The following is a 26,627-nucleotide window of genomic DNA, read 5'->3' as shown; positions in this document are numbered from 1 at the left end:
CAGACATGTTGAGCCAGTATATATATAGGCTCAGCGACCTGTGACCTCAATTCCTTTTTTCCATGCACTTTGCTAGTTTTAGGAACACCTCTGCTTATAGGTTTTTCACTTTGCAGTTCTTTAAATATGCAGAATTCAACAAAGTCTTCGGGGCTCAAACAATGCATAGACTACGACGTCAAATGTCTGTTTAAGATCCACCTATATTTGCCTTTACTTCTTTGGCGAAGGACACGACACCCAGGATTGCGCACTGTCAGTCGATGCTCCCCAAGGTGCTTTGAGAACATGAGGCAAAGCTGTTCAACTTCCTCCACAAGGAGAAGGGTGATAAGTGGACCCGTTATAGGCCACCTGACACAAACCGCCACACTAAAGAATGGTTCCTGGTCCTCAGGGACAAAAAAATAAAAGCACTGGAAAGAGATCTTCCAAGCAACATTCTTCTCCCTCATTGAAGGAGAGGAGCCACCACTCAGTGGAGTCCTCTGAGGATCATAGTCCACAGGTACCTTTTCCTACCAAGTACTCTACTCCAGAAGAATGGGAAGCCTTCAGGCTTTATATGCTTAGCATCTTTGGCAAGGCCCTGGTGCTGCCTGCTCTGAGCTTGGTGCTGACAGCTCTGGCGCCAACAGCCATGGCCGAGCTGGTAGAGAGACAGCTATGTCGTGCAGCCATGCGCCTTTGAGCCCGACTGACCGCATTACGGACAAGGTCTTGTCTCATGGTCGCATATTTCAGTCTTTGGACATTGGGCCTCTGGCCTCTACATTTTCCTCCAGGGCACCACAGCGCTAATGGTTCTCTGGAATACACCCTGCATCCCTAGGGGTGCATTTGTGTCTTGTCTTGAAGACAATTATGAGTAAGGGGACCCCATTTCTTTTGGTATGGAGCCCTTCCATCCTATGAAAGTTAGAAAGTTCCCAAAGGAGTTCTATGGTGAACAAAGGGACTTTGTGGACCTTGCAGCCAACTTGCAGGATGCAAGTGGCCTGGACACCTGACCGGACTTGGACTTTCTCCAGGCTCCTACCATGAACAAACCTCATGCAACTTTTCAATGCTTTATTGCCAAGGTAGGGGATAGCTTTGGACTGTCTGCACCATCCTGTCCCATATTTCAAGGGCCCAAAGAATGAAACACTATTGCCTTTCAACCAAGCTGTTGAGGCATCAATCCTGGAGCTTTGTTCTAAACCAGCCCCCGTCATGACTGTTGACTACGACCTGACAAAAAGGCACAGGCCAGCACCCTCAGACCTGAACTTCATTTTACATTCTTTCTGTGGGGCCAGGAATTTCAAGTAAAAACTAACCATAAACCTCTGGTCCAACTTATGAGTAGTTCGGACTGGGCTAGGAGTTCCCCAGGATTGCTAGGTGGATGGTAGGTTTACTGGGTTACAACTTTAGCATAAGTTATATACCTGGTAGGGCAAACGTGGTTGCTGACTGCCTATCTAGAATTCCGGTGGAGGATGGGGACATGATTGATCTAACCAGAGAAAAGGATATGGTTTTAGCTGAGCTTGCATGTGATGCAGTAAACAAAAGAGAGTGGCTGGAGGCAGACACAGAGGATGTCATTGTGACCAAAGTGAAGGAATAGACAACCGAGGGGTGGCCTGGCAACGAAAATTTGGTTGGATAGGTGTTATGATAGCTACTATGAGGTGAAACTAGAATTAAGTCTATCCGAGGATGGCTGTAGACTAAGGAGAGGATCAAAGGTTGTACCTCCTCTTGGCATCAGGGCCCAATTGGTCAACCTAGCCACCAAGGTCATTGGGGCATGGGGAGGCACCAAGAGACTGTTAAAACAGTCATTCTGGTGCTGGTGGCCTGGCATGGATAGCAAAGTTGAAAAAAGGGTCTGGTCATGTGTAGGGATGTAATGGTATAATGGTATACCGTTAAAGATACCGTGAACCACTTAATTGAACAATAATAACCGTCACATTGTTTATACCGTTATACCGTTCATACTGTTAAGTGTGCTTTTCAATCTGATTTGTAAAGGCTGCAGTAAGCAAGTGCTGCGCAGACTTGGTCTTACACTGTTGGATCTGCCGTCTGCCAAGTAGTTTCACTTGGAGCAGTTTTTAATGCCATTCCATAAACCACACGTGCCTGACACAAAATCAATATGTTAGCAATAGGAAGAATAGATACAGTGCCAAGAAGGAAAAGGGTTTACTTTGGGGTGGCGGCTTTGGGGTTTATATATTTATAATGGATAATGTTCTCTAAACATATGGCAATGGGGGATTTCCCTGGTTCTATCATTGAATTTACATATAATAAGTCACATCTGTCGGTATTCCCTGCTGCCATACCAAAGGGTAACATGTCTGTGATTTCTGAAAACCTTTTGGCCCGCAAGTAAACTAAAGGCTGTAACGTAAAGTGTGTGTGTGTGTGTGCACACAAGCGTATACTACCATCAGCCTCCATTGATCTGTGGCATGCAGGTTATCAAGATGGCAACATGTTCATCTTCACCAGTAGCCAGTAGGGGAACAAAAAGTCTAAATGACCACTTAAGAAAAGCTATTTAGTTTGCTTTGCCAGTTGTAGCAGGGCCCCCACCCCCTCTCCACACGTGTGTTTGTGTTTGGTGGAAGCAAGTCATTTCAATGGAAACTATGATGAAAAGCCCAATTCTGGCCCTGGGTGCATGGTTTTGTTTGAGATGATATATCTGTCAATTTATGACCTTTTAGAAAATATTTGGTAAGATTAGTTAACTCCACCTGCTATACCGTCATTTGGCAAGAAGGTTATCGTACCGTCATAAAACTAATACCGTGACACCCCTAGTCATGTAAGGCGTGTGAAAAAAGTGATAAAGGGAAAATGGTGAGAGGTACCTCTTTCTCCAGTGCAAGTACCCAGTGAAAAAGTGGCTGTTGATTTGATGGGTCCTTTACAAGGGCATGGGTATGGATATAAATGTGTTGTTGTTAAGGTGGATTATCATACCAAATGGTTGGAGTGGAGCGCACTAAGGGAGGCCACCACCACTGATATGGTATCATTTTTTGAGGACATACTCTTTAGGGAAGGATTCCCTACAGAAATAATCACTAACAACAGAGTCCAATTTTGCTCTGACAGGATGAAAGAATTTTTAGGGAGGTTTGGCACTAAACACCTCCGCACGGCATTGTATCTCCCCAGGGCCAATGGGCTGGTTGAGAGAGCCAACAGATTCATCAAAGGGGGGGGATACAGCTAGCTTTAAGTTCAGGGTTGGAGTGGATGAAAGTTCTCAAGGAAATTGTGTGGAGCTACTGCACGACTCCTCACTCTATCACAAAAATGTCTCTCTTTGTGTCGGTAAAGGGTCGGCAACCTGCCACAAAACTGCCCAGGATTGTTGAGATGGCAGGTTGCGTTGAGGTGGATCGCCAGGAAGTTGAGGTTGATATTTGAGGCACAAAATGAGTACAAACAAAGATTTGATGCTGTCTCTAAGGTTAGGAATGTGGAGTATGAGCTGAGTGACTTGGTTTTGATAAAACAATCCCTGTGTTGGATCTAAATGTGTGGAGAGTAAATACTTAGGGCCCAAAAGAATTGCGGCAGGGCGTGGCAGTGTTGTGATATTGGAAGGTGGTGAGTGTTGGTCCAAGGCAAGATTGGTTAAAAGTTCTGCTGCTGTCAGTTATGGAGAAGTAGCGGATAGTGGTGAAGGCAGCAAAGGTGATGAGGCTATGAGAGAAAGTGTGAATGGGAATGTAAATGAAACATTTGTTAGTGAAGGTGGTGAGGATGGTCTTTCGGCGGTCATAGAAACACGTAGGGGTAGAGCAAGGAAAATGCCAACCCGCTTTAAAGATTTTTGTTGCAAGTGATATACTAAATCAAATGTCAATGCTAAGGAGGGAGATGTGTTAGGTTTAGAAGTGGTTTCTATGTTCTTGTTTGGTTATGCTTTATTTGATGATGTATTATGTCCTTGCATTATGATGTTATTACATTCCTAATTGCATTTGTTGTTTATGCCTGACTGAGGTTCCAGAACTCACAGGGGTTCTGAGATCAGTTGGAGCTGGCTTTACCTTACAAGCAGTGCCTGCTGCATATGTTAAATGTACTTAATAAAATAGTCTTTACTTCATATTTCGCCTTCACATCATTTCAAAAGTGTACTTGCTAAGTTCTCTTTTGGACTTTGGTCCGTCATGCCTTACGCAATGCAAAATTTGCCTGAGGGTGAGATGAGAGATGGATTTGAGGCACTGATCCATGATGACAGAGATCTCTCACCAGATCCTGCAATCAGGCCTGGATACCGCAGACTTGGAAGCCAGAATGATGGCTACCAGCACAGTCTTGACCAGATTCCCATGGCTGAGTACGTCCGGTTTTGACCCGGTTGTCCAGGAAAAGCTGTTCTGTCCTTAGGGTGCTTCTGAAATTCCAGGCCTCTAAGGGGACTGCTAAATAGCTGGGGCTACCTGTACAAGAACAGCAACATGTGAGCCCTGCAGGCAGGGAGATTTGCCCCTACACCCACAAGGGGAGGGGATCAAGCCCCCCTCAGGAAAGCAGGTGCAGCACTGCCCCAACAGGAATCTGTAGCAGTGCCTCCAGAGGAGGTGTTGCAGTATCAACCGTGCCCTCTGCTGCTCCAGATAAGCGTCTGAGTCACGCTTCCACTTATCCCAATCTGGTGAGCAATGGAGGTTTACCACTTCAGTCACATGGCATTTACTGGTAATTCACCAGGAATAATGTCTCCCTTTCACTCTTTTCCCCTTCGGACAACCAGTTCTTGCACCCAAATCCTATCCTGTTGAAGAAGGCCCATCCGACCCTGTACTGTGCTTGGAACAAGGCAAGGGCTGGTATTCAACCTATTTCCTGATGCCAAAGAAGGATGGGGGGTTGTCCCATCCTAGATCTCCAGCTTTTGGGCTTGTGATTATACAAAGACTAGTTCTAAATGGTCACTTTTAAATGGTAGCACTGGACCTGCAGGATTAGCTGGTCTCCCTGGATCTCCAGGATGCACGCTTCCATGTGCCCATACATGAGAAGCACAGGCAGTACTTGAGAAACTGCTATTACCAATTGAATGTCCGAACAATCGCCCTTTCTTTGGCAACCATGGTCTTCACGGAGCTGCTGGCAGTGGTAGCGGGTTGGCTCAGAAGGGAGGACATCCATGCGTTTTCCTATCTGGACCACTGGCTCATTCAAGCTCGCTCCCAAGACCAAGCAGTGGCACACTTGTACCAGATGTGCAGCCTGTTGCACAGCTTAGGCTTCTCAGGAAATGTCAAGTTTTGCTATTCTAGTCCTTCTGTTTCATTAGGGTGGTCTTAGGCACTCACTTGGGCTGAGTGTTTCCCACCGAGGACAGAGTAGCGAACATTCCAAAGATAGTTCAAATCTTCCAGTCACAAGAAAAGTATACTTCCTCAGCCTTTCTGCACTTGCTGGTTCTCGTGACCTCATGCATCTTTCTAATACCAGAGGCAAGTTTGTGCATGAAGTCGCTTCAATTGCTTCTGAGTTGCCAGTGGTCTCAATTTCAGCGACTCGCATCAGATGTTTTTCACTACTGTGAGAATGTGTTCGTCGACCTGGAGTGGTAGTCCCAGAGAGACAACCCACTGCTAGAGGCCTTGTTTAAATATCTCTGCCACCAATTAACTCTTGTCTCAGATAAATGCTTGAAGGGCTGGGGGTCTCACCTCCAAGATCTTAGGGAGAGTGACCTGTGGTCCCCATCGGAGTGCCGGACGTGCATCAATTTGCTAGAGTTGAGCATGGTTAGGTTGTCCCTGGCCGCTTTCCTCTCCTCTCCTCTATACAGTCAAGTCTGTGCTGGTCCCAACTCACAACACATTAGCCATGCACTACCCGTACAAGCAGGGGGTGTAGGCTCCTTATCTTTGTGCAGGCAAGCGATGTGGTTGTGGTTCTGGGCTCTGAAGAACAACATGTCTCTGATGGCAGTTCATCCGGCCGGCAAAGAGAATATGTTAACAGATGCCTTAAGCAGACCGTCTACAACCCACCATGAGTGGAACCTCTGTCAGGTAGTTCTGGAGGAGATTTTCTCCCAATGGGGAACTCCTCAACGGGACTTATTCGCTTCCACCTCCACTGTGCCCTGGCGCAAAGCCTCTCTGAAGTGGACTTCCATCATCAGTGTCCTGTGGGAGGAAGAATATCCCTGTTTAGAGAGGAATGGAAAAGTCCTCCTCCGATCCATGGGCCTTAAAGGTATTCCGAAAAGGAATACATGGTAGTCTGTGCATCGTACCGGATTACACGCACAGCAGGAATATGGGACTTGGGAAGCTCCATATGCTTTTAAGAACTAAGTGGGCAATTGATTACCCCATGGCCAAGTGGGGTAATCACTGCAGCAATCCATCCGTCAAGGGACCTATGGATGACATTGGCATTCCAACAGCCTGAATTACTGGGCGAGGCTTCACCCCTGGACCAAGTGATTTTCTTCCATTGGAAAACACAGACCGCACAAGGGAATGCGTGGAGGATAGCACTAATATAGATCAGGGCCACCAGTCCTTTATTCACGCACAGCAGTTGAGGAAGGGGCAGTAAGAGATACTTGCACCTGTCCATTACACTCCTGATGGTAGTGAGTATACCACGTTGTGATTGAAGATTGTCCTGAAGACAGTGGGTCTAATTATAAATGCCACTGAAACCGGTAGACAGTACAAACTGTGACAAGAGTAAGGTTGCTACCCATCCATACAGTTTTTTTCTCTGCACTCAGTGTGACTTTATTCTAATGACACTAGTTAACACAAGAGAGCAGATGCTTTGTGGTCTTTACAAACATACAACATGGCTGTTTTAGTAAATACTAAGTGTTTTTAGAATTTCCTTTAAGAATAATGGGATTGATTCATATTGTCTATAGGATATTAAAATTGCATTATACCACAAATAGACAATTGGATTATTTTACGGGTGACTTCTCTCCCATATTTTAAATATGTATGAGTGAGATTTATGGATGACAAAAAGAGGTTGAGATTAATTGCCTTGTACATTTTAGGAAATAATTGGTAATTTCTATCTCCTTTATTATTCTGCCCACTTAGATAAGCGACACACCAGCGAAGTCTAGTGTTAGCACACTGACAGGTAGTTTTCTAGTTATCTCCTTCTCCTGTTTAGAAAGGGAGGGCAACCTCTTCTTCTACATCTTGACGAGTGTATATTTTGTTGCAATACATAGTTGTGCAGAAGTGTTAGTCCTCTTTTGTGTGAACCTTACAGTTATTACTTGGGGGTATTACCTCCATTTTGTTCTTTAGCCTCCAGACCATCCCACAGGCCACCAACCCATCCCTCCGGAACTTCTCCTGCTGGAGCAGATTCATAAGCTTCTGGCAAAAGGGGCCATAAACTGGCCTGCGGGTCATTGGACTAAAGCATTCACTGCAGGGACCTACGTTGGACCTCATGGTCACAGGTTCAAATTCCGACTGATCCACTACGCCCCTTCATCCTTCCGAAGTTGATGAAATGAGTACCATTGAGTTGGGTAATAATAAACATTTGTTATCTGTCAATAGCGCCAAGATACCCTTCTGTGGGTGAACATGCACTGTACAAATAAACCTGTAATTTTGTGTTAGCTTGGAACGAGGCAAGAGTTGGTACTTAACCTATTTTCTGGTGCCGAAGGGGGACTGGGGCCTGAGACCCATTCTTGATCTGTGGCTTCTGAACTTGTACTTGCGCACGGACAAGTTCAAGGTGGTCCCTCTAGCCCATATTCTCAGGCCATGGACATGAATGACTGGCTAGTCACCCTGGATCTCCAGAATGCTTACTACCATGTGCTATCCTGCTATCCACAACAAGCACAGAAAGTACCTGAGATTCAAAGTAGGGAACTGTCTCTACCAGATCAAGGTCCTACTTTTCGTACTTTCTTCGGCACCCAGGGTTTTCACCAAGCTGCTAGCAGTGGTGACCCCGCTAAGAATGGAAGGCTTTAATGTTTCTGATCCTATCTGGCTAACTGGATCGTCCGAGCCTGCTCCCCTGTACTAGCGTCTGCACACCTGTACCAGTGTCTATTTTTGCCTTCCACGCCCTCCGATTTATCGGAGTAGTTTTGGACACTCACCTGGGACTGGGAATTCAAGGACGGAGTGGCGAACATCTACAAAATGGTTAAGGTTTTCTAGTCCCAAACAAAAGCTTCAGCCTTGGCTTTTCTGCACTTGAGGTTGCTTCCTTAGCTTTTGTGCTCAGTGTTTACAGTTTGAAGGACAAATATTGGACCTTCTACTGATCTCAGATAAAATGTCTGAAGACCTGCAATGGTGGTCCATGAAGGACAGCCTCTTCAAAGGTTCTTAGTTTCGTCAACCTTGGCCACAACTGACTCTAGTAATGGATGCATGACCGAAGGGCTAGGGCTCTCACATCCCTAGAGCTTCTGGTCAGACTGTGCTGTGAGCACGTCAATCTTTTGGAGTTGAGAGCGATCAGGTTGGAATTGGTCATTTACCTCCCCTCTGCCTAGAGCCAGACTGTGTTGATCCTGGCGAACACTATGGCCATGGATTACTTCAACAAGAGGGGTGGCATGGGCCCCTTGCCTTGTGCATAGAAGCAATGTGATTTTGGTTTGGGCCCTGGAGAAAAGCATGCTTCTAACTGCAGGCCACCTGGCCAACAAGGAGAAAGTGATGGCAGATGCACTGAGCAGACATTCTTCAACCTCCTGCGAGTGGGAGCTCTTCCAGGAAATTCTGGAGGAGATTTCTTTACGATTGGGATAATTTATTTCTTATATAGCGCTGCACACCCATAGGTCTCAGAGCATTCAAATAACAGAAGACATTATCTCACAGAGTGGTACTCATTTTATCGACCTCAGAAGGATGAAAGGCTAAGTTAACCCTGCCAGGATTCAAACCTGCCACAGCAGGATGCACACTGATATTGGGTGCGAGCGCTTAGCTCGCTGTGCTATCTGACCGGCCTAGGAAGCATTCCTCATCCACAACAGGGTCAAAGAGTATATTCAAGATGCATCCTAGTGAAGAAAACATCAGGCATTTTTGCCCCCCATTCTAGACCTCTGCCGCCTCAACAAATTCATCAGGTCACAAACCTTCCAAATGGTCTCACTACAACTTGTCCTAAGCCAACTACAGCAGGGCATTTTCTTTCCGCTCTGGATCTCAAAGATGCATACTTCCACATACTCATTAATCTTTGCCACAGAAAATTCTTGCGATTCACATTAGCCGGCCTCCACTATCAGTTCAATGACTTACCTTTCGGCCTTAAGACGGAACCACAAGTATTCACAAAATGCTTAGCCCCAGCTGTGGCCAATCGTGTCGACCAGGGGTACTCACTTATCCCTATGTAAACGATTAGCTGATCAGGGCTCTGTCCCTTCCTCAAGCTCACCCACATACCAGGTCTAAAATAAGCTGCGTGTCCACTCTAGTCTTCCCCCTGAGTTACAACCAGTCCTGCTTGCTTCCTTCTCAGCAGATGCTGTTTTTAGGAGACCAGCTGAACATGATCACTTGCAGCGCTACCCCATCTCGCGGCAAGTTAAAGAACATTCTAGCGAGAACAGCTTACTCGCCATGAAACAAGTAACATCAGTCTGCGACCTAAAGTACCTCGTACGAATGAGGTCTTACTGCATTCCGCTAATTCAGCACTGTTGACTACACATGAGACTGTTCAAGTATATCTAGACACTGTTTGAAGCAAATCTTCGGATCCTGGAACAACAAGGTGGCCGCCTTGCACACCTTCCACAAACCTTTCAGTGGTGGTCATTAACGCAGACCTCACCCAGGGTGCTCAATTTCAGACTCTGACTCGCAAAGTCACAGTAACTATCCATGCTTCCTTGGAAGATTGGGGAGCCCACTCCGGCAACTACCCTGCCACGATTCTCCGCAGAGGCATATACCGGGTAGGGCCTGAGCAGGCAAGGCCCACCCAAAATCTGTAAATGCCCACTCACCAGGGCTGTGTGGGCATTTACAGATGTTAATGTCACTGAGTGGGCCCAGCTATATTAGCTTCAGGTCCAACTTGTTAGACCATCCTGGTTCTCTGGTGCAAGAAGAAAGACACCTACACATCAACATCCTCAAATTGAGAGCTGTGTTGTGGGCACTGAAGTCCTTCCGGCTACAACTCCAAGGGAAGATTGTTTTGGGTGTTGCAGACAGCACCACCAACATGTTCTACATTCGGAAACAAGGTGTCACCCGATCCCTCTCAATGGAAGCTCAATCACTATGCAAATGGTCTCTGACTCACACGATGTACCTGTCCCCGTTTCATCTGCCAGGCATCCAGAACTCTATAGGTGATGCCCTCAGCAGGAAACTGTGCTCCTGCCACAAGTAGGAACTCCACCACGACCAAGTGCTCTGCATCTTCAGAAAGCGGAAAGTCCAGGACATTGACCTCTTCACTACCAGGGAGAATGCAAAGTGCAAGGCATTGGCCAGCAGATTCCTGAAACGAGGAAGCCTACGAGAAGCTTTCTCGTTTCCCTGGCCGAACAAACTTCTTTATGCATTCCCTCTGTTGCCCACTAATTCTGAAGGCCCTTCACTCCTTCGCACAAAATCAGTGCAAACTGATCTTATTGGTGCCAGCTTGGCAGAGGCAGTTCTGTTCCTCAGAACTTCCCAGCCTCCCATCGACAATGCCCACTCGACTACCACCAATTTTAAACCTCCTATCCAGGGACCAATAAAGCAGTCCTGCACCACGACCTGGCCTCTCTCCACCTGAAAGCCTGGCTCCTGTTTCCCTAGAGTTTGGGCAAATACCCATGCCCCAAGATTGCAAAGATGTTTTTGCAAAAGTACATGCTCAGTCCACGGTTTCCTGTTACAATAGTGAGGAGAAGCGATTTACAACATGGTATACAGCAAACAATGTTCATCCTTCGCACTTCCAGCCACAGGACATGCTTCCGTACCTGCTTTCACTAGCACGCAGTGGTCTGATGGATTCTTCTATTACAATCCACCTAACCGCCATCTCAAGATTCCCCGCACATCCGTTGCACCCTCGCTGTGGTCTCAGCGCCTAGTCAAGAAATTACTCCAGGGACATTTTTGTACATTTGCACCAGTACAAGAGCCCACCGCCACCTTGGAACTCAATGTGGTCCTTTGCAAGCTTATGGGCCCACTGTACGAGCCCTTACACATGGCTGATATCAAGTTCCTGTCTTGGAAATCTGTGTTCCTGGGCACCATTACCTCTGCCAGGAGAGTGGGGTAATGCAAGCTCTTTCCTGTAAACTGCCATATTCGGTATTCCACAAATCCAAGGTGCAGCTCCAGACCAATCCTACATTCATGCCGAAGATAGCTTTGCCATTTCGTCTCCACGTACCATTGATTCTACCTGAGTTTTACTGTCTACTCCTGCAGAAAGTTCCTTGCATTCTGTGGACATTATGATGGTCTTGAAATTTTATGTAGCCTGTTCCAAACAATTGTACACGTCATCCCAGCTGTTTATGGCGTTTGGTCCCATGGATGTGTTTAAGGGATTATCCAAGGTCTTTGTTCCCAGATGGCTATCTGCCTGTATTTCATACTGCCATCCCATCGCCAACAGGCCTCTACCAGGTTGGCCTAGGGCGTACTCCACCAGGGCCGTTTCTTTTGTAAGGGCGTTCCTCTCTGGGGTGCCGATGTTGGGCGCCTGTAGAGCGGTGACGTGGATATCGGTACCCACCTTGACAAGGTTCTGCTGCATCGACATACTCCACAGAGGAGTCCAGGTTCGAGCAGGCTATACTTAGCCATCTATTCCCTTTAGAGGTGAGCTTTCCTGGAATTATGTCTTTGTCCTTTGCCCATTTGTATTGTACTATTTATCTGGGTACTGATTTCTACTCTCCTGGCTCTCCTCTTACCTCTCCAATCGTTCCTTTACTGTCTCCTGGGGTGGCCGCTCCTCCTCCAACTTCCCCTTGAACTATGGCATTCCCCAGGGATCCGTACTTGGACCTTTTCCTTTCTCTCTATACCTCCCTTCTCGCCCCCATCATCTCTTCCTTTGGGATCTCCCACCATTTCTACGCTGATGACACCCAACTCTTTCTCTCCTTCTCTTCTTTCACTCCCGACCTCCATCACACTCTCTTCCTGCCTTACGGCCATAAAAAACTGGATGTCATCCCACTTTCTTTCCCTCAACACGGACAAGACTGAAGTGCTTTTCTTCCCTCCTAACACTCCTTCCCCCCCCCTTTCATCCACTTTCCTCCTTCTAATCTCCCTCTCTCAACCCATGCCCGCATCTTGGCCTCCACATTGACTCCTCCCTCTCCTTCTCCAACCACATCTCTCTGACCTCTAGTGCCTGTCGGCACCACCTCAACATCCGCACGATCCGCTCCTCTCTCACCTTCCACGCTTCAAAACTCTTAATCTCCTTCCTTATTTTCTCCCGCCTCTTCTACTGCTCCTCTCTCCTCTTTGGACTCCCTGTCTCTCACCTGACTCTCCTAAAATCCATCTACCACTCTTCTCTCCGTACTCTGTTTTCTTTGCCCTCGAGATTCTATTTCTACTTCACTCTCTCAACTCGGCTGGCTCCCCTTCGTCTCTCAACTAAAATTTCAATTCCTCTGTCTTGTCTACAAATCTCTCCATGAACTCGCCCCCCTATCTCTCTTCCCTCCTCATTTTACTCTCCTTCCCGCCCTCTCCATTCAGCTGTTCTCTACCTACTCACTGTTCCCCAGCCCCTTGTGCCTCCTCACGCTTGCGCTCCTTTCAACTCTTAGCCCCCCTTCACTGGAACTCCCTACCTCTCTCTATCCGCTCCTTCCCTTACTACTCTTCCTTCCGCTCCTCTCTAAAAGCCCTTCTTCTCCACTCCCCCCCCTGACTCTCCTTCCCTACCTCTCTCCCCCATACTCCCTGGCCCCTTTCCCTTCCCTCTACCCCCGCTGAACTCACATCGGACAGTAAAACCACCAGGAGGCGACTGAGGTCACCAGGGGCCCCCCCTCCCCTCCCTCCTTCCCCCTTCCTCCTCTCCCTCTGACCTCAAACAAGACATTGAAACCTTCCTTACCTACCTCCTCTCCCCTCCCCTACTCTACCACCCTCCCCCCTCCCCTTTAAGTAAATTGTTCTGCATACTGCATCACAGGTTTGTTTCATGTTTGTAAATATGCTTCATCCGTTATTGTACCTTGTCGTTTTACTGTAAAGCGCTTTGGATTAAAGTGCTATATAAACTCAATAAACATTCTCTATTCATACAGCATGTGAATCTGTGATTGATCCAATGCTGGAGAAGGAATAAGTTAATTACCTGCAACTCCTGTTCTCCAGCATTGGTATCTTTCATATATTCCCATGCAACCCTCTCTTAAGAATCTGCTTGGTTCATCTTGGCACTTTCACGTGCGTTATGCTAATCTGAAGTGCGCCTCTGGGTGAGGTACATGCTGCCCATTCGATGCAGGGCAACATGGCCCAAAATGACTCTAAGAGAACACTAAAGTGATTCCAGTTTTAGAATTCAAATAAAAACTGCTGTTACTGAGGATTCCCAGCCTGACAACGGGGGTGTACTTTCTGATGGACATTCCTCCCACATATTCGTTATCGCCCTATCTACCTGCCCCTCTTGGCGATTAACTAATACACTTTGTCCGAGTGCTAGGTAAAAGGGTGGAGCTGAGGTCACGGGTGTGGCGGCGCCTCTATGTATACTGGCCCCATTGTCATGTCCGGTGCATAGAGGTGTTGGATACCGTTGATGCTGAGACATGCTGTACCTTCTGGCGGCGTAAACGTTTCTGATGAGCAGCTGGGCTGGGAGATTATTACCAAAGATGAGGAATCCATGAGAGGAACGTCCATCAGAAAGATAATTACTGAGGGGTCAGTCATTTGTTCTTCCCATGCTGTGCTCCAGCCAACTGGTAACTCTCCCATGCCCCTAATAGCTAATGATTCAGTTCAGGAAAGCCCTAAAGACTTTGCTCTTTAAGGAATGCCTAGCTCTCACCTCAGGTAAACCTCTCTTAGTCTACTGTACAGGCCCAATCTCCCCCTGCCCCCATGCTGTATATAAAATGCACACACTTTTGATCATTTTACGGCGCACCGTTGATCTTCAGCTAGGCTTACGCTATAAAAAACCACATACATTAATGTGGTAGTGTGGGTGGAAGGTAGCACTGTGTCTTGGAAGATTGGGGGCTAGATGGATGATCAGGGGGATTCCTAAACAAGTCAGATTTGTGATGCATGTTTATGGTAGGATGGGGGTGTGCTTGTTTTGATGTGACTAGGGAGTGCTACTATGTCTGTCGGGCGGATTGGGTGTGGATTGAGAATGCTAAATTATGTGGTAAACTGAGTGGAGTGTTGGAATGTTTCTGTGGGCATGGGAAGGTCAGTTAAGTGATGAGATTTACTTACAGTGGTGTGAATGGGTGGTTATGATGATGCACTTGTGAAGGATGGATATATTTGTGTAGGAAAGGTGGGTGGAGTATGGGGCTGTTTTCTTGCGGTGTGTGGATGGTTGTAAATCAAAAATGTATATGTGGGGTAGTTGATGGAAGGCTGGTATATGCATTTGTGGGCATAGGTGGGTCAGATGTGGGAGAACAGGGGTGGGGATGGGTTGGATAAACTAGGGATATAATGTCCAAGATGTCTGATTCTCGATAGTCCTGCAGGAGACCATTAAAACAAATTAGTTAGATGTGCTTTAGCAAAAATTTTGCACATGATTACTATTGCTAATTTGCTGCCTTTATTTGTTATTAATAATTCACCAACATGGAATATAGGATGTTGCCTACCTGATCACCAGCACTGCTTACCTGACAAATGGTTATTATAAATACTACCTCAAAGGTCAGCTTTGCTAATCATTTGCCCACTATTGTTATTGCTGTTGACTTGCCTGCTAGTCAGGATTGCATAGTCCGGCTGGCAACCCTTATTCTTAATTCTGATGGTCATTCTTGCTAATCTTGTTTTAGGAGCAGTGATTGTGGTCTTGACGGCCAGTGCACTTTCAAACGTGCTTGAAATAGTGTTTGCATCTGGATTTAAAAATAACATAGGGGGAGAAATCTCCTTATAATACCTTACAACTGGTTGTTAATGCTTGCTTGGTAACTTCACAGTTCTCCTCAAAGTTACAGTTCTCCTCAAAGTGTAAAATATTTCTAAGTGATCCATTATTTGGGGGAAAGGTATTGTTCAGTGGGAAATATTAAATCAGCTCTGGAAATCTTCTAATGGCCTTTAAAAATGCCATTGGATTTGGATTGGTAGGCCTATATAAAAGAAACATATTTTTAAAAGTGTGTGGGGTATAGTCCACATTGTTTGTAGCCCTTCACATGTTTTAGCTTGAGGAATATTGTTTCAGTGAATATCAAAACTTTGAATGCATTAGCCAAGTCACCAGCTTCTTTCAATGTGCAATCTTAATCAATTGCGTAATAATTGGTAGGTTTTAGGACCCATGTTTTAGTGTCAGACATATCAATGAACAATGTGTCGCAGAGAATTCAAATATCCATATGCATATTATTTGGAGTGATCTGAGTTATAAGGATTGTATTTGCTATGTCATTAATTTTTATTTAGTTTTTTTAATAGTCCTTTGTGACTATTTTTAAAGGATCATTATACTGGTCAATTAATCCCAAATTGTATAAGTAATCAGTGTGGACATATTGTAGAGGGGAAATCAAAAAGGTTAAGCTTTAGAATAAAATGGATGGCTTCTCCTAGCAGGTAACAGTCTTCACTGATGTGACCACGTAGAGAAAAGACAAGCTGTCACAAGTAAATACTGATTAGTATTTTTCGATAGCTGGGAATGTAGTCAGAAGTTTGGAGAAAAAAAAACGGTGTTGAGCATCAAAGACGACTCTGTAATTTGTGAAGTAAGGATTCTGTAATCAACATGTATGTTTAACTGCCAGAAGAACCTGCTCTGAAATAATATTTTTGCCTTTTTAAATTAAAACCAGAAATGAAAATATAAAAATAAAGTGCAACATTTTAAACACTGAAATTAAGTGATCCCTCTTTCTTGTATCTTAAGAGGTCCTGAGACTGGCCCTAACTAGAAATACATACCCTGCCACGGGTGGTATTTTCGATTCTACAAATACCAGCACTAGTAGAACTACTGCTATCATTACTGTTACTAGTGATACTGTTGGTTTTACCACTATTGGAAGAAGCAGTACTTGTAGTCCTAAGTGTACAACTAAATGTAGAAGTAATCATGATTCTGTTTGGATCTATTGTAGTAGTAGGACTAGTAACAGTTGATGTATTTGGCATATTTGTAACAGTACTAGAATCAAAGAAACTGGTAATCGCACACTCCATTATTTATACTTGAACTGTCAGCAGTAATGTTCTAATAGCAGCATCAATAAATACATTTGATTGTAGGGGACTTTTAGTAATGTTAGCTGTCCTGTTGGGGGGACATGTTCTCAAAGTATCTTTGACATTGTAGGAGGTTGGCCAAGCATATCTGGGGGGAAGGATTACAAAGTTGTTTCTTTGAGGTGGTGTGATCACAGGTTTCTGATGGATACATTGCTCCCACAGATTATTCATCTATGCTATCCTATCCCCCGCACACCTGATATTCAGAAACTTTCTGCAACCAGGGAGTGCAACCCAGCGCCATGTCGGCTATGCCTGACCCCTCTACTCACCTTGCTGCCACACATAACGTTAGGTCCAGTATATATCGAGGCACTGCAACCCATGACGTCAGTTCCTTTTTTCCATGCACTCTGTTTGCTTCTGGAACACGCTATTTCATTCAGAATATATTTTTAATGTCATGCCCAACCCCTCAGAGGTAAAACACAAATCAAGTTCCCAAATCTGGGAACTCCCGTCCTCTGCACTCTATGGGTGGCTCAATAACGAGTCCTATTATTAATTTTTTCTATTAAGAAAAAGATTTAGGTAATATATTCAATTGAGATTAACAGGAAAATGATCAATAATAATTGCTCAATTGCATATGTACACATATACACAGTGACAAAATGTACATTAGTTTAAATCCAATTATTTATTTAGAAGCCCAACTCGTTTCGTGAAATGATTTACTTCTTCAGGGGCAATTTTCATAATTTTTCAAACTTTTCAAACAATCTCTTATATACCTTTACAAAGGTCATCATATTATTCATATAATAACGCCTGATTTTGTGGATGTAGATCCAAATAGATACACATATTACGCTCATACATTTGTTTCTTACTAATCGTCATAGACACACTGTGTCTTGTGTGTACAAAAAAGTCCATCACAAAGTGAATCACATAAAATGTCTCATTTGGTATGTTATGTTTTAACCCCAATAGACAATTAAGTAATTTCTGTCAAAAGTAGGGCATGTCAGTAAAAAAGAAAAAATACCTATGGTTTTGGTTGCATCAGTCATCAAAAAGATAGTTTTACATCATAAAGTAGGTGGGAGGTAGATCATCTGTCTATTCGCGTCAGAATATGCTGAGATCCTATTTGAGAAGTATGCAAAAAAAATTATTATTTAAATGGATAGATAGGTGAGAAGAAATAAGGATAGTAAAGGCTATGGAATAGCTGTATCTTACCAGAAAGGGTCTAAACACAATTAGCGAGTAAATACTGAAGAGGGATCCAGTTTAGTAGTGTGGTCAGCCATTTTGTTCAGCAAAGAATGGGCCAGGGAAACCCTGGCTCTGGAAAGAAATCCGAAAAAAGGGAGGAATTTAATGACCCTGGTGAGCTTAAAGGCAAACAAGTATCAAGGGTCCAAGTATACTTACGTTGTACGAAATGGTGTAGAAGAAAAGAACAACAACACTGTCTTCCGGGGGGAGCTGTCTCCTGGCAGGATCCGCTACCCAGGAAGTGACTGGAAGCGGTCCTTAAATACTCGGAAGTGTAGCGATGCAAATCAACGTATTGTGTCGAAAGAACGTGTGACGTCACGGTGTAAACACTGTGACGTCATCACGCGCATGCGCAATTGCCATCAATATTGAAATAGGTACGAAGAAAGAAGGGTTATTGAGGAATGTCCTTGGAAAAGATCCAATTAGAAATGAATGAAAAACTAGGGGGCGATCCTGTGTGTTTAGCAGGAACATGTGTATTCCGATGTAAAGTGTCTCGGTAAACACAAAAGAATTTGTAAACAAATATTTGTTAATGGATGCTAGAAGCAAACTCGACTAGCAGAAAAAACATCTGAATGATGTTTAACGAGTAAAAGCATCTAAAAAAAGAACCAATAAAACCAGATGATTCGCATAAAAAAGTATTTTTAGATAATAAGAGTTAATAAATGTGATCCACGTCGTAAGAGTGGTCAAAAAATGTGTAAAAACAGGGGGAAATAGTACAAATAGAATAAATAGAATAATAACAAAGATAAATAGTGTTAAAAAGTCCTGTTGTGTGGGGTACCTCTCAGAAAAATCAGTTGTTGTCATAGTTTGAATTCACACGTCCCATGTACTAAAGTCATCTAATCTGTGATGAATGGTAAAAATGACAAAAATGAAAAAAATCACAACATAATCAGAACCAACAGTTTTTCGCAATTGTTTATAGGGAGATATGATGGAGAAAGACCATTAGTAACAGTGATGCTGTCTTAACAAAAGCTCACAATCTCAAAAACATATCATGAGGGAGACATCAGGAACCGCAGGGTTCTTTAAACTAGAGATTAAGTCTCTGAATATAACGGGAACAAGAATCATAGACCTGGGGGGTTGTAAAAAGGTCTGCAAAATATTTAGGGAGGGTAATTATCACCTAGATTTGTTTTATCTCTGGTAAGATTTATAAGACAGGACCCATGTAGAAGTCTTCGTTTAGACCCAATGGGGCTAATGCATCAAGTTTGTAGATCCAATATAATTCTCTTTGAGCAAGTCTTTTTGCATGGTCTCCTCCCCTGGGTAAGTGTTTCATAATTTCCAGGACCACCCATCGGATCTGTGAGATGTTACATATGTGTACATATGCAGTTGAACAATTATTATTGATCATTTTCCTGTTAATCTCAATTGAATATATTACCTAAATCTTTTTCTTATTGGAAAAAAATAATAATAGGACTCATTATAGAGTGCAGAGGACGGGAGTTCCCAGATTTGGGAACTTGATTTGTGTTTTATGTCTTTGCAGCCCATATTCCAGGGCTGTCATCTTTCTCCTCTGCACCTTAAAATGCATTATCTCCTTGTATAAAATCCACTTACTATATTCACACAAAAATCAGGTGTGCCGATTGATCCACACATATTGTTTGTATATATTCAACCCCACAGAGGTTTCAGGCTTCAAGCCCTGCGCAGATGGCGGCTGACAAATGTTAGTATCCAACCACCACAGGATCTGTTCATACCTTTTTTGGGGGAGGATCACGACACCCAGGACTGCAGGTCGTGCCAATCCATGCACCCTAAGGCCCTTTGGGAACAGGAGCAAAGCTGTTTACCTATTTCCACAAGGAAAAGTTGAGGAGAGATCTCGCTTAAGGTCACAGGGCGTGGAACATTTGTGTAAGGCGAGGTCTCCGGACTGTAAGGAAAAGAAGAAAAGGGAATCCAGTAAAGGTCCTGCTCCCTGAGTTGTTCCCACAAAGCATTGTTCTTCATCTTCAAAGAAAAGGAGTCCCTGATCAAATGACTCCCCGGAACCAGCACAGCAAGTTTTATTTCTCACTGAATCCTCCATGACAAAGGAATGGGTGGCCTTTAGGTTAAAGATGTCTGACATATTTAACAAAGCGCCGAAGGCACCAGCGCTCTCAGGTCCCACCATTCCTGAACAAGCTGGCAGGTAATCCCATGTATGTCCGTGAGCGCACGCCCAACAGCTTGGTCCCTACTCCAATGGCCAAAGATCCATCCCAGCACCTATGCACTCTGCCCTCGAGTATTGAAGCCTCAGCACTGTCCTCTCGACTTCGATGTTGATGGTACCGGAGCTCCTCTCGACTATGCCCCACTCGATATGGGAGACATTTATGACAAATATGTACCAAATGTTTGACGAGAAGGGTGATCCCATTCCCTTTGTGATTGAGTCACTATGCCCAAGAGAGGAAAGGGACTCCCCTGAGGAGTTCTGTGGTGAGAGTGATGTGTAGGAGCTGGATTCTGGACTTCAAGAAGCTAGTGGCCTTGATACTTCCCCAGAGTTGGATATACTACCAGTACCAACTTTGGGTAGACACCATGCCTCGTGCCCACAGTGGTGGAAAACCTGGGTTATAAGCCCCAGGCAGGCCTAAAGTAGAATTCAAACTGGCAAATATCCTCGTTATTGGACCCTAAAGGGAAGACCTTATTGCCTTTCAATGTGGAAGGTGATGCTCCAGTGCTAGATGCCTTGGAGAAACCTTCCTCTTTACCGACAGTGGATCCAGAATTGAAACAACATTGCCCAGCTCCTTCAGACCAGACCTATCCACCCAGGCCCCCCTGAGAGCTTGATTGTACAGGCTGCCAAGACCTTTCTATCCACCCAGGCTTTCCTGAAAGCTTGGTTGTACAGGATTCTACCACCAACCTGCAGATGTCCACTTTTCCCTTTCTGCCCCATAACCGAGAAAGCAAGAGATTGGACGCATAGGAGGTGTACGTTTTCACCTTCAGAGCGAAGAAAGCCTTCTGTTCACATGCCTAATTTTCTTTTGGCCTCTGGTAAGCGGTGAGTGGTGTAGCTAAATACCTCCCTGACTGGGTAGTGAGAGTGCTTCAAGGCCATCATTCATGATGGTAATGGAGCTTCTCAGCAGTTTTGCATTCAGGTCTGCATATGGCTGATAGTATGAGTTGTGCTATGGCTACTATGACAGTGGCCAGGCGACATCCTTGGATGAGAACTTTAGGGTTTGCACAGGATGTACAGGTGAAGCTCCTAGAAATGCCCTTTCATGGGCATAACCTCTTCAGGCGCAAGGACTGTGACTCCTTGCAGAGATTTCAATCCTCTGAAGTGACTGCCAAATCTTTGGCTCTGTGGCTGTCTAACACTCCATCCAATCAGGCAATGGTAACGGATTTCAACCCTCCACTTCCTATACCCACCGCAGGAGTGGTCAAGTTCCCCAAGGTAGACCGCAGACTCACCGTTTCCCCAGAGGTAGGGGCACGGAAGGTCAGAAAGGTGGGATTGCTGCTTCCTCAGTCCCTTGGTCACCCCTGGTGCAAAACCCCGGCAAATGAAACTTCTCCTGCAAATCACCAGCAGAAGGGATAATTTCAGGGTTGCTGGCTTTTTCATTCAACGTCCTCCATACCATTCTCCTCCCAACATTGCCTTGCCTCTGGACCCCCTCCTTTTTGAGGAAGTCAGTCAGCTTCTGACAAAGAACACAATCAAGCTTGTGCAGCACCAGGACCAAGGCGAAGGAAGGTACTCAAAATTCTGGTCCCGAAGGACAGAGACATGCATCCCATCTTTGAACTACTTCATGTGCCAATCCATGTGAAGCATAGGAGGTACCTGATATTCATTGTGGGCCAACATCACTACTATTCAAAATCCTGCTTTTGGTAGTGGTGGTGGCTCGCAACAGGAGTAAAGGCATTAATTTCTTTCCCTACCTGTTCCACACTTGCTGCCTATTGCAATACTTGGGCTTTTCCCTGAACTTCAAAAAGTCTCTGGTTTCGCTGTCTCAGTCCCTCAGATTAATTGTTGAGCGCCAGGGGACCACTCCGGTGGTGATAGTGCACGGTACAAATGTGCTTTAACATTAACATTGTGCGCTTATGGACACTCACTGGGCAGAGCCTTTTCGCCCAAGGACCAAGTGGTGAACAGCTCTGGGATGATCCAGTTCCTCCTTTCCTCCTTTCCCAGGATAAAATTCAAGCCTCAGTCTTACTTTATCTGCTGGGTCCCATGGCTTTCTGCATTCAGGTGGTCACTTCACGGGATCATCCGTTGCCAGTGGTCTGAATTTCAAAGGAGCACGTCAGAACTTCTGCAGGTATAGAGTTCAGTTTCTCAAGACCTTGCATGGTGGCCCCTGTTAGACAGCCTACAAAAGGGTGCTTTGCTTTGGCAACGCTGCCCTCAAGTAACAGTGGTAACTGATGCATCCCTGAGAGGATGAGTTGCTCATCTTTCGGACCAGACTGTGAAATGACAGTGATCTCCCTTTGAGTCTCTGGAACACACAACTCATTGGAGTTGAGAGCTATCAGGCTGGCTCGTGGTGGTCTTCCTCCCCTCTGTACAGGGAAAGTCTGTGCTGGTCCTGATGGACAACACAGTGATCATGCACTACCTCAACAAACAAGGTGGTGTGGGATCCTTGACACTGCAGAGAAGCAATGAGTCTGTAGTTCTGGGCTCTAGAGAACAGTATATCTCTGACAGCGGGTCACCTTGCTGGAAAGGAGAATGTCACTGCGGATCCCTTGAGCAGACATATATCAGTCTCCCACGGCAGGAAGCGGTCCCAGGAAGTCCTGGAGGAGATATTTTTCCCAATGGGGAAACTCCTCAGGTAGAGCTCTTCACTTCCAGTGTGAACAAGAAATGCAAGCTGTTCTGTCCAGGGAATTTCCGCAGAAAGGAGTTCTGGGAGATGCTTTCACAGTCAACTGGACATTAGACATTCACTATGTGTTCCCACCGATCCCCGTCATGCTGGTATTTCTCAGGAGACTGCACCTGTTCGGGTCCACATTGATCCTAATAGCTCTGGACTGGGCTTTGAGTTGGCTGTTTCCCGAGTTGCTAGGCATGTCAAGCCATGACCTGCTCTCCCAGTCTGAGGGGCGGGGTCCTACCTATGAAGCTCTACAGCCTGAACCTTCACGCTTAGCTCCTGAGTGGCTGAGTTACATGTAGTGGGACTTGTCGGACAGCGTTCTGGATGTACTCCTCTCATCTCAGAGGCCTTCCACTAACTCTGTTTATATCTGCAGTTGGCATAAACATTTGTCTTTCTGCCGAGAGAGGGATTGGGACCCCTTATCCTGCCCTATTTCCTGTTTTGTATTTTTTGCTGTCCTTTGCCAGGGCCGACCTTTAGATTGCCACTGTGAAGGGTTACATGGCCTCTATCTCTGGTTTTTAAAAGGATCAATGAACAATGGGTCTTTCCTGACAATTTCCAGTTATCCGATTTTTGCAGTGATTGTGCAATCAGTTTTTCCCATGCCAGTTTGTGATTCCAGCATGGGTCCTGAATTTGGTTTTTACATTTCTTATTGGTACTCTGTTTCAGCCCCTATATTCATGTTCTATTAGATCGCTCACCCTTAACAGGATTTTCCTGGTTGCCATCACTTATGAGACGTGGACGAGCAAGCTTCAGGGGTCCTCTTTTAAACCTCCATATTTTTTTTTCCCCAAATAGACGTTGATATTGACAGAGCCCTTGCTTCCGAAGGTGGTCTTGGATTTTCATCTCACAAAAGATCAATCTTCTGTTTTTTTCTTTCCCTCCGACTCATCCTTCCAAAGCAGAAGAGCATTTCTATTGGCTGGACCTGGTGCAGGCTCTCTGCAACTTCTCTTGGATGGATGACGCCAGGAAATATGATCAGCTTTTTCTGGGTTATACTGGGACCCGTGCTGGCAGGGATGTGCCCTAACGGACCCTGTTGAGGTGGATCATTCTCTGCATCTATGAATGCTATGATCTGGCTTGAAAAGTTGTGCCTGAGGGTATTAAGGCACATTCTACTAAAGGATACTGCTATGCAGAGAGGGGTCCCTGATCTGGACGTTGGCTAGGTGGCTACGTGGGACTCGCTGCTCATGTTTGCCAAACATCACTGCCAGGATTCCCAATCAGTTTTTTTTTTTACAGGGCAGTCTTCCAGACCTTTCTGGTTTAGGTTGTATCCTTGCTCTCTTCCAGAGACACATACTGCTATGGGAGTCTATAATAGATGACGAATTCGTGGTAGGAAGGAATGCATTAGAAGAACAAATTACTTTAAACAAAGTAATGTTGTTTCGGATGGATGTTCCTCTCACAGATTCCTCATCACCCTTTCTTACTTGCCCTAGTAGGTGGCGGATAGCTAGTACGTTCATGGCTTTTTGGTCCCTCAGCATCTAGCTGCTAGGGGAAAAGGCTGCCACAGTTTGCGGGGCCTCAATCTCTACTAGGCCCAATGTCCTGTCCGGTTCTTAGAGGCATTGGGTGGAGCTGCGCTGCGCTCTAGTGACAGAAATGGGAAGCCAGTCTTTCCATCAAAAAGTGTGCCATCAAATTAAAATCCAAGGAAATTCATTAATTGAAATGCATTTCCATCAATATGCACTTCCATTGAATGAATTTCGATGGATTTACAACTCAAACATACCTTTAAAATGGATGTATGTTTGGGTTGGAAATTCAGTTGGTTCGGAAAGGGTTCATTTTTGAAAATGGGGGTTGGTGGGGGTTAGGGGTGGGGGTCCCTGGGGGTTAAGAGGTGTTTGGGGGGGAGACGCCCCAATAAACAATGAATTCCCCAAGTTACAGGGAGCTGTCCAGTGCTGAAATAAGATTTCAGCACTGGACAAGGGTTACATTTTGTAAATGCGGGTCGGTGGGGGGGGATCAGGGCGTGAGGACCTCTGGGGTTTGAGGGAGGACACCCACCCCCAATAAATAAATACCCCAACTTACATGGAGCTGTTCAGTGTTAAAAATATAAATTTCAGTACTGGACAGCTCCCTGTAAAGTTATGTTTCATCACATTTCCATGCAAAAAAATGTAAAGTGTTTATATAACGAAACCCTATTCGATGGCAGGGATTCGATGCATAAACACTTTGCACTTTATGTATGGGAATTCGATGTAACATTTTTCGTTGGAAAAAATGTGATGGTACTTTCCTTCGATGGTAAGACTGTAACCACAGAAATGTTTCCCAAGAACAGATGCGCTGGGGATAGAATATCATAGATGAGGAATCTGTGGGAGGAACATCCATCAGAAGAGACATTACCGAGAGGCAAGTAATTTGTTGATTGAAGTACATGGGGAGCATTGCTAGGTAGGTATCCGAGAAGGGACAAAATAAAAGAAAATGCAGCCTTTTTGTATCCTTTTGCTGCAATAATTGATAGCCAGATTGCATTTCTTCTCTTATGTCATGTCCCGTTTAAGGGATTTGAAACCGTGTTTAAAATCTCAAAAACCTAAAGAAAAAGGTAAACAGAAATGTTAAAAAGATAAACCGATATTTTGACTGGGAAATCGGTAAGTTAAAAACGCTAAGCTTAATGAACTTGTATTTTTGTAAAGAACATGTACTTTTTAAGTTAGCCTTTTCTTCATTCACTGTCTCTTTTTCTTTTAGCTTGCTCGAAAAATTAATGATGTTGAAACCAGCTGGGCACTTGGGGCTCTTTTCCACTATGTTGATTCCCTCAACAGAGAGCGTTACTGAACATGAAAGTGTCCAGGCACGTGAGGTAAATCTCCCGGAAGCTGGGCGTTAGCGCTCGAGTGAAGACATTGCCAAAGGTGCTTTGAATATGTCCTTGACCAGAAAAACGAGATAACGGGTGGGATTCCTTTATCTGCCGCATCTCTCAATGGAATATTACCTCGCTTGGGAGCTTGTGTTTCACGGATGCATTTGTGTTTCTATGGTTCTGTGTTCACTGGAGGTTCTGACTTTTAAATATGAAAGCCACATGACTACACTTTAGGATCCAGCCGAAAAGGTTGTTGTTTGGGTTCAAGATCCTTCACCTGAATTTTGATTACAAATTAAAGAATCTTCTCAAAAAAGGCAAGCAATAAGAAATGCATTGTAGGACAATAAGAAACGTGTGGGCCCTTTGCTCATGAACATGTCCAATCAACAGCTTGTCGATGCGGTTCCTTGAATTTGAACTTAAATATCCGGCTGGCGAATGAGACCGCTCCGGGCAACTTTGTGGTCAAGGCTATTCGTCTCATTGATGCCCTAAGGTGCACTACATAACCTACTCCTATGCACAGACCCTGCAAGATATATAAAATTCCCTTCGTCGGAAGGTCATTGAGTGCACAAGTACTTCCCGGGTTACCGGCCATGTGCTGAATGTATTGAGCAGTTGCGTTATTTCGTGTGGACCTTACCTGCTGGGCAAATGTTTGTTTTGAATTACACTTGTTGGGCTATCGTTCTTTTCAATCCAGCGAGGTGTTTTTTTTTCTTCTGTACGTGTCCAATTGCAAAACTATTTGAAAAGTTGGTATTGCGTTCTGCACAGCCATGTGAATGTTTCAGCAAGAGGCATTGCTATACTAAAACTTTAACGTGAATGTATCATTATATTGTATGCTTCTTTCCATTTTATTTAAATGTCGAAAAGTCCCACATCTTCCTTTTATATAATAGTCTAACTAACCGATGTCTTTCATTCTGGATGTTTTTGGTGCCATACATTAGGAGGAACCTTTTCACAGGGTCATTAGCGCGATGTAATGCAATAGGTGGCTGTATGTTTGACCTTGGGAGGCAATGGAACCGCAGCTTAAGCGTGCTTGACAGCATCACCCTTTAAGGAGTGCTTTTTACCTACTTTTGCGACGGATTCCGGTATCTTTTATTTAAA

General features: G+C 44.9%; 1 protein-coding gene across 1 annotated transcript in view; it reads left to right on the top strand.

The window, feature by feature from the left end:
• ENTPD6 (ectonucleoside triphosphate diphosphohydrolase 6) overlaps positions 1–26,338 on the top strand; it is a 757,555-nt gene extending 731,217 nt beyond the window's left edge. Inside the window, exon 13 of the mRNA XM_069606885.1 lies at positions 25,379–26,338. Coding sequence (XP_069462986.1) covers positions 25,379–25,468 — 90 coding nt within the window. The 3' untranslated portion in view covers positions 25,469–26,338. The remainder of the gene's footprint in view (positions 1–25,378) is intronic.
• Positions 26,339–26,627: the final 289 nt, after the last annotated feature.

The sequence above is a fragment of the Ambystoma mexicanum genome, chromosome 4p (genome assembly GCF_040938575.1).
Source record: "Ambystoma mexicanum isolate Mex_15411 chromosome 4p, UKY_AmexF1_1, whole genome shotgun sequence".
Lineage (NCBI taxonomy): Eukaryota > Metazoa > Chordata > Amphibia > Caudata > Ambystomatidae > Ambystoma > Ambystoma mexicanum.
The sequence above is the reverse complement of the archived record's forward strand: the minus strand, read 5'-3'. Positions and strand labels throughout refer to the sequence as shown.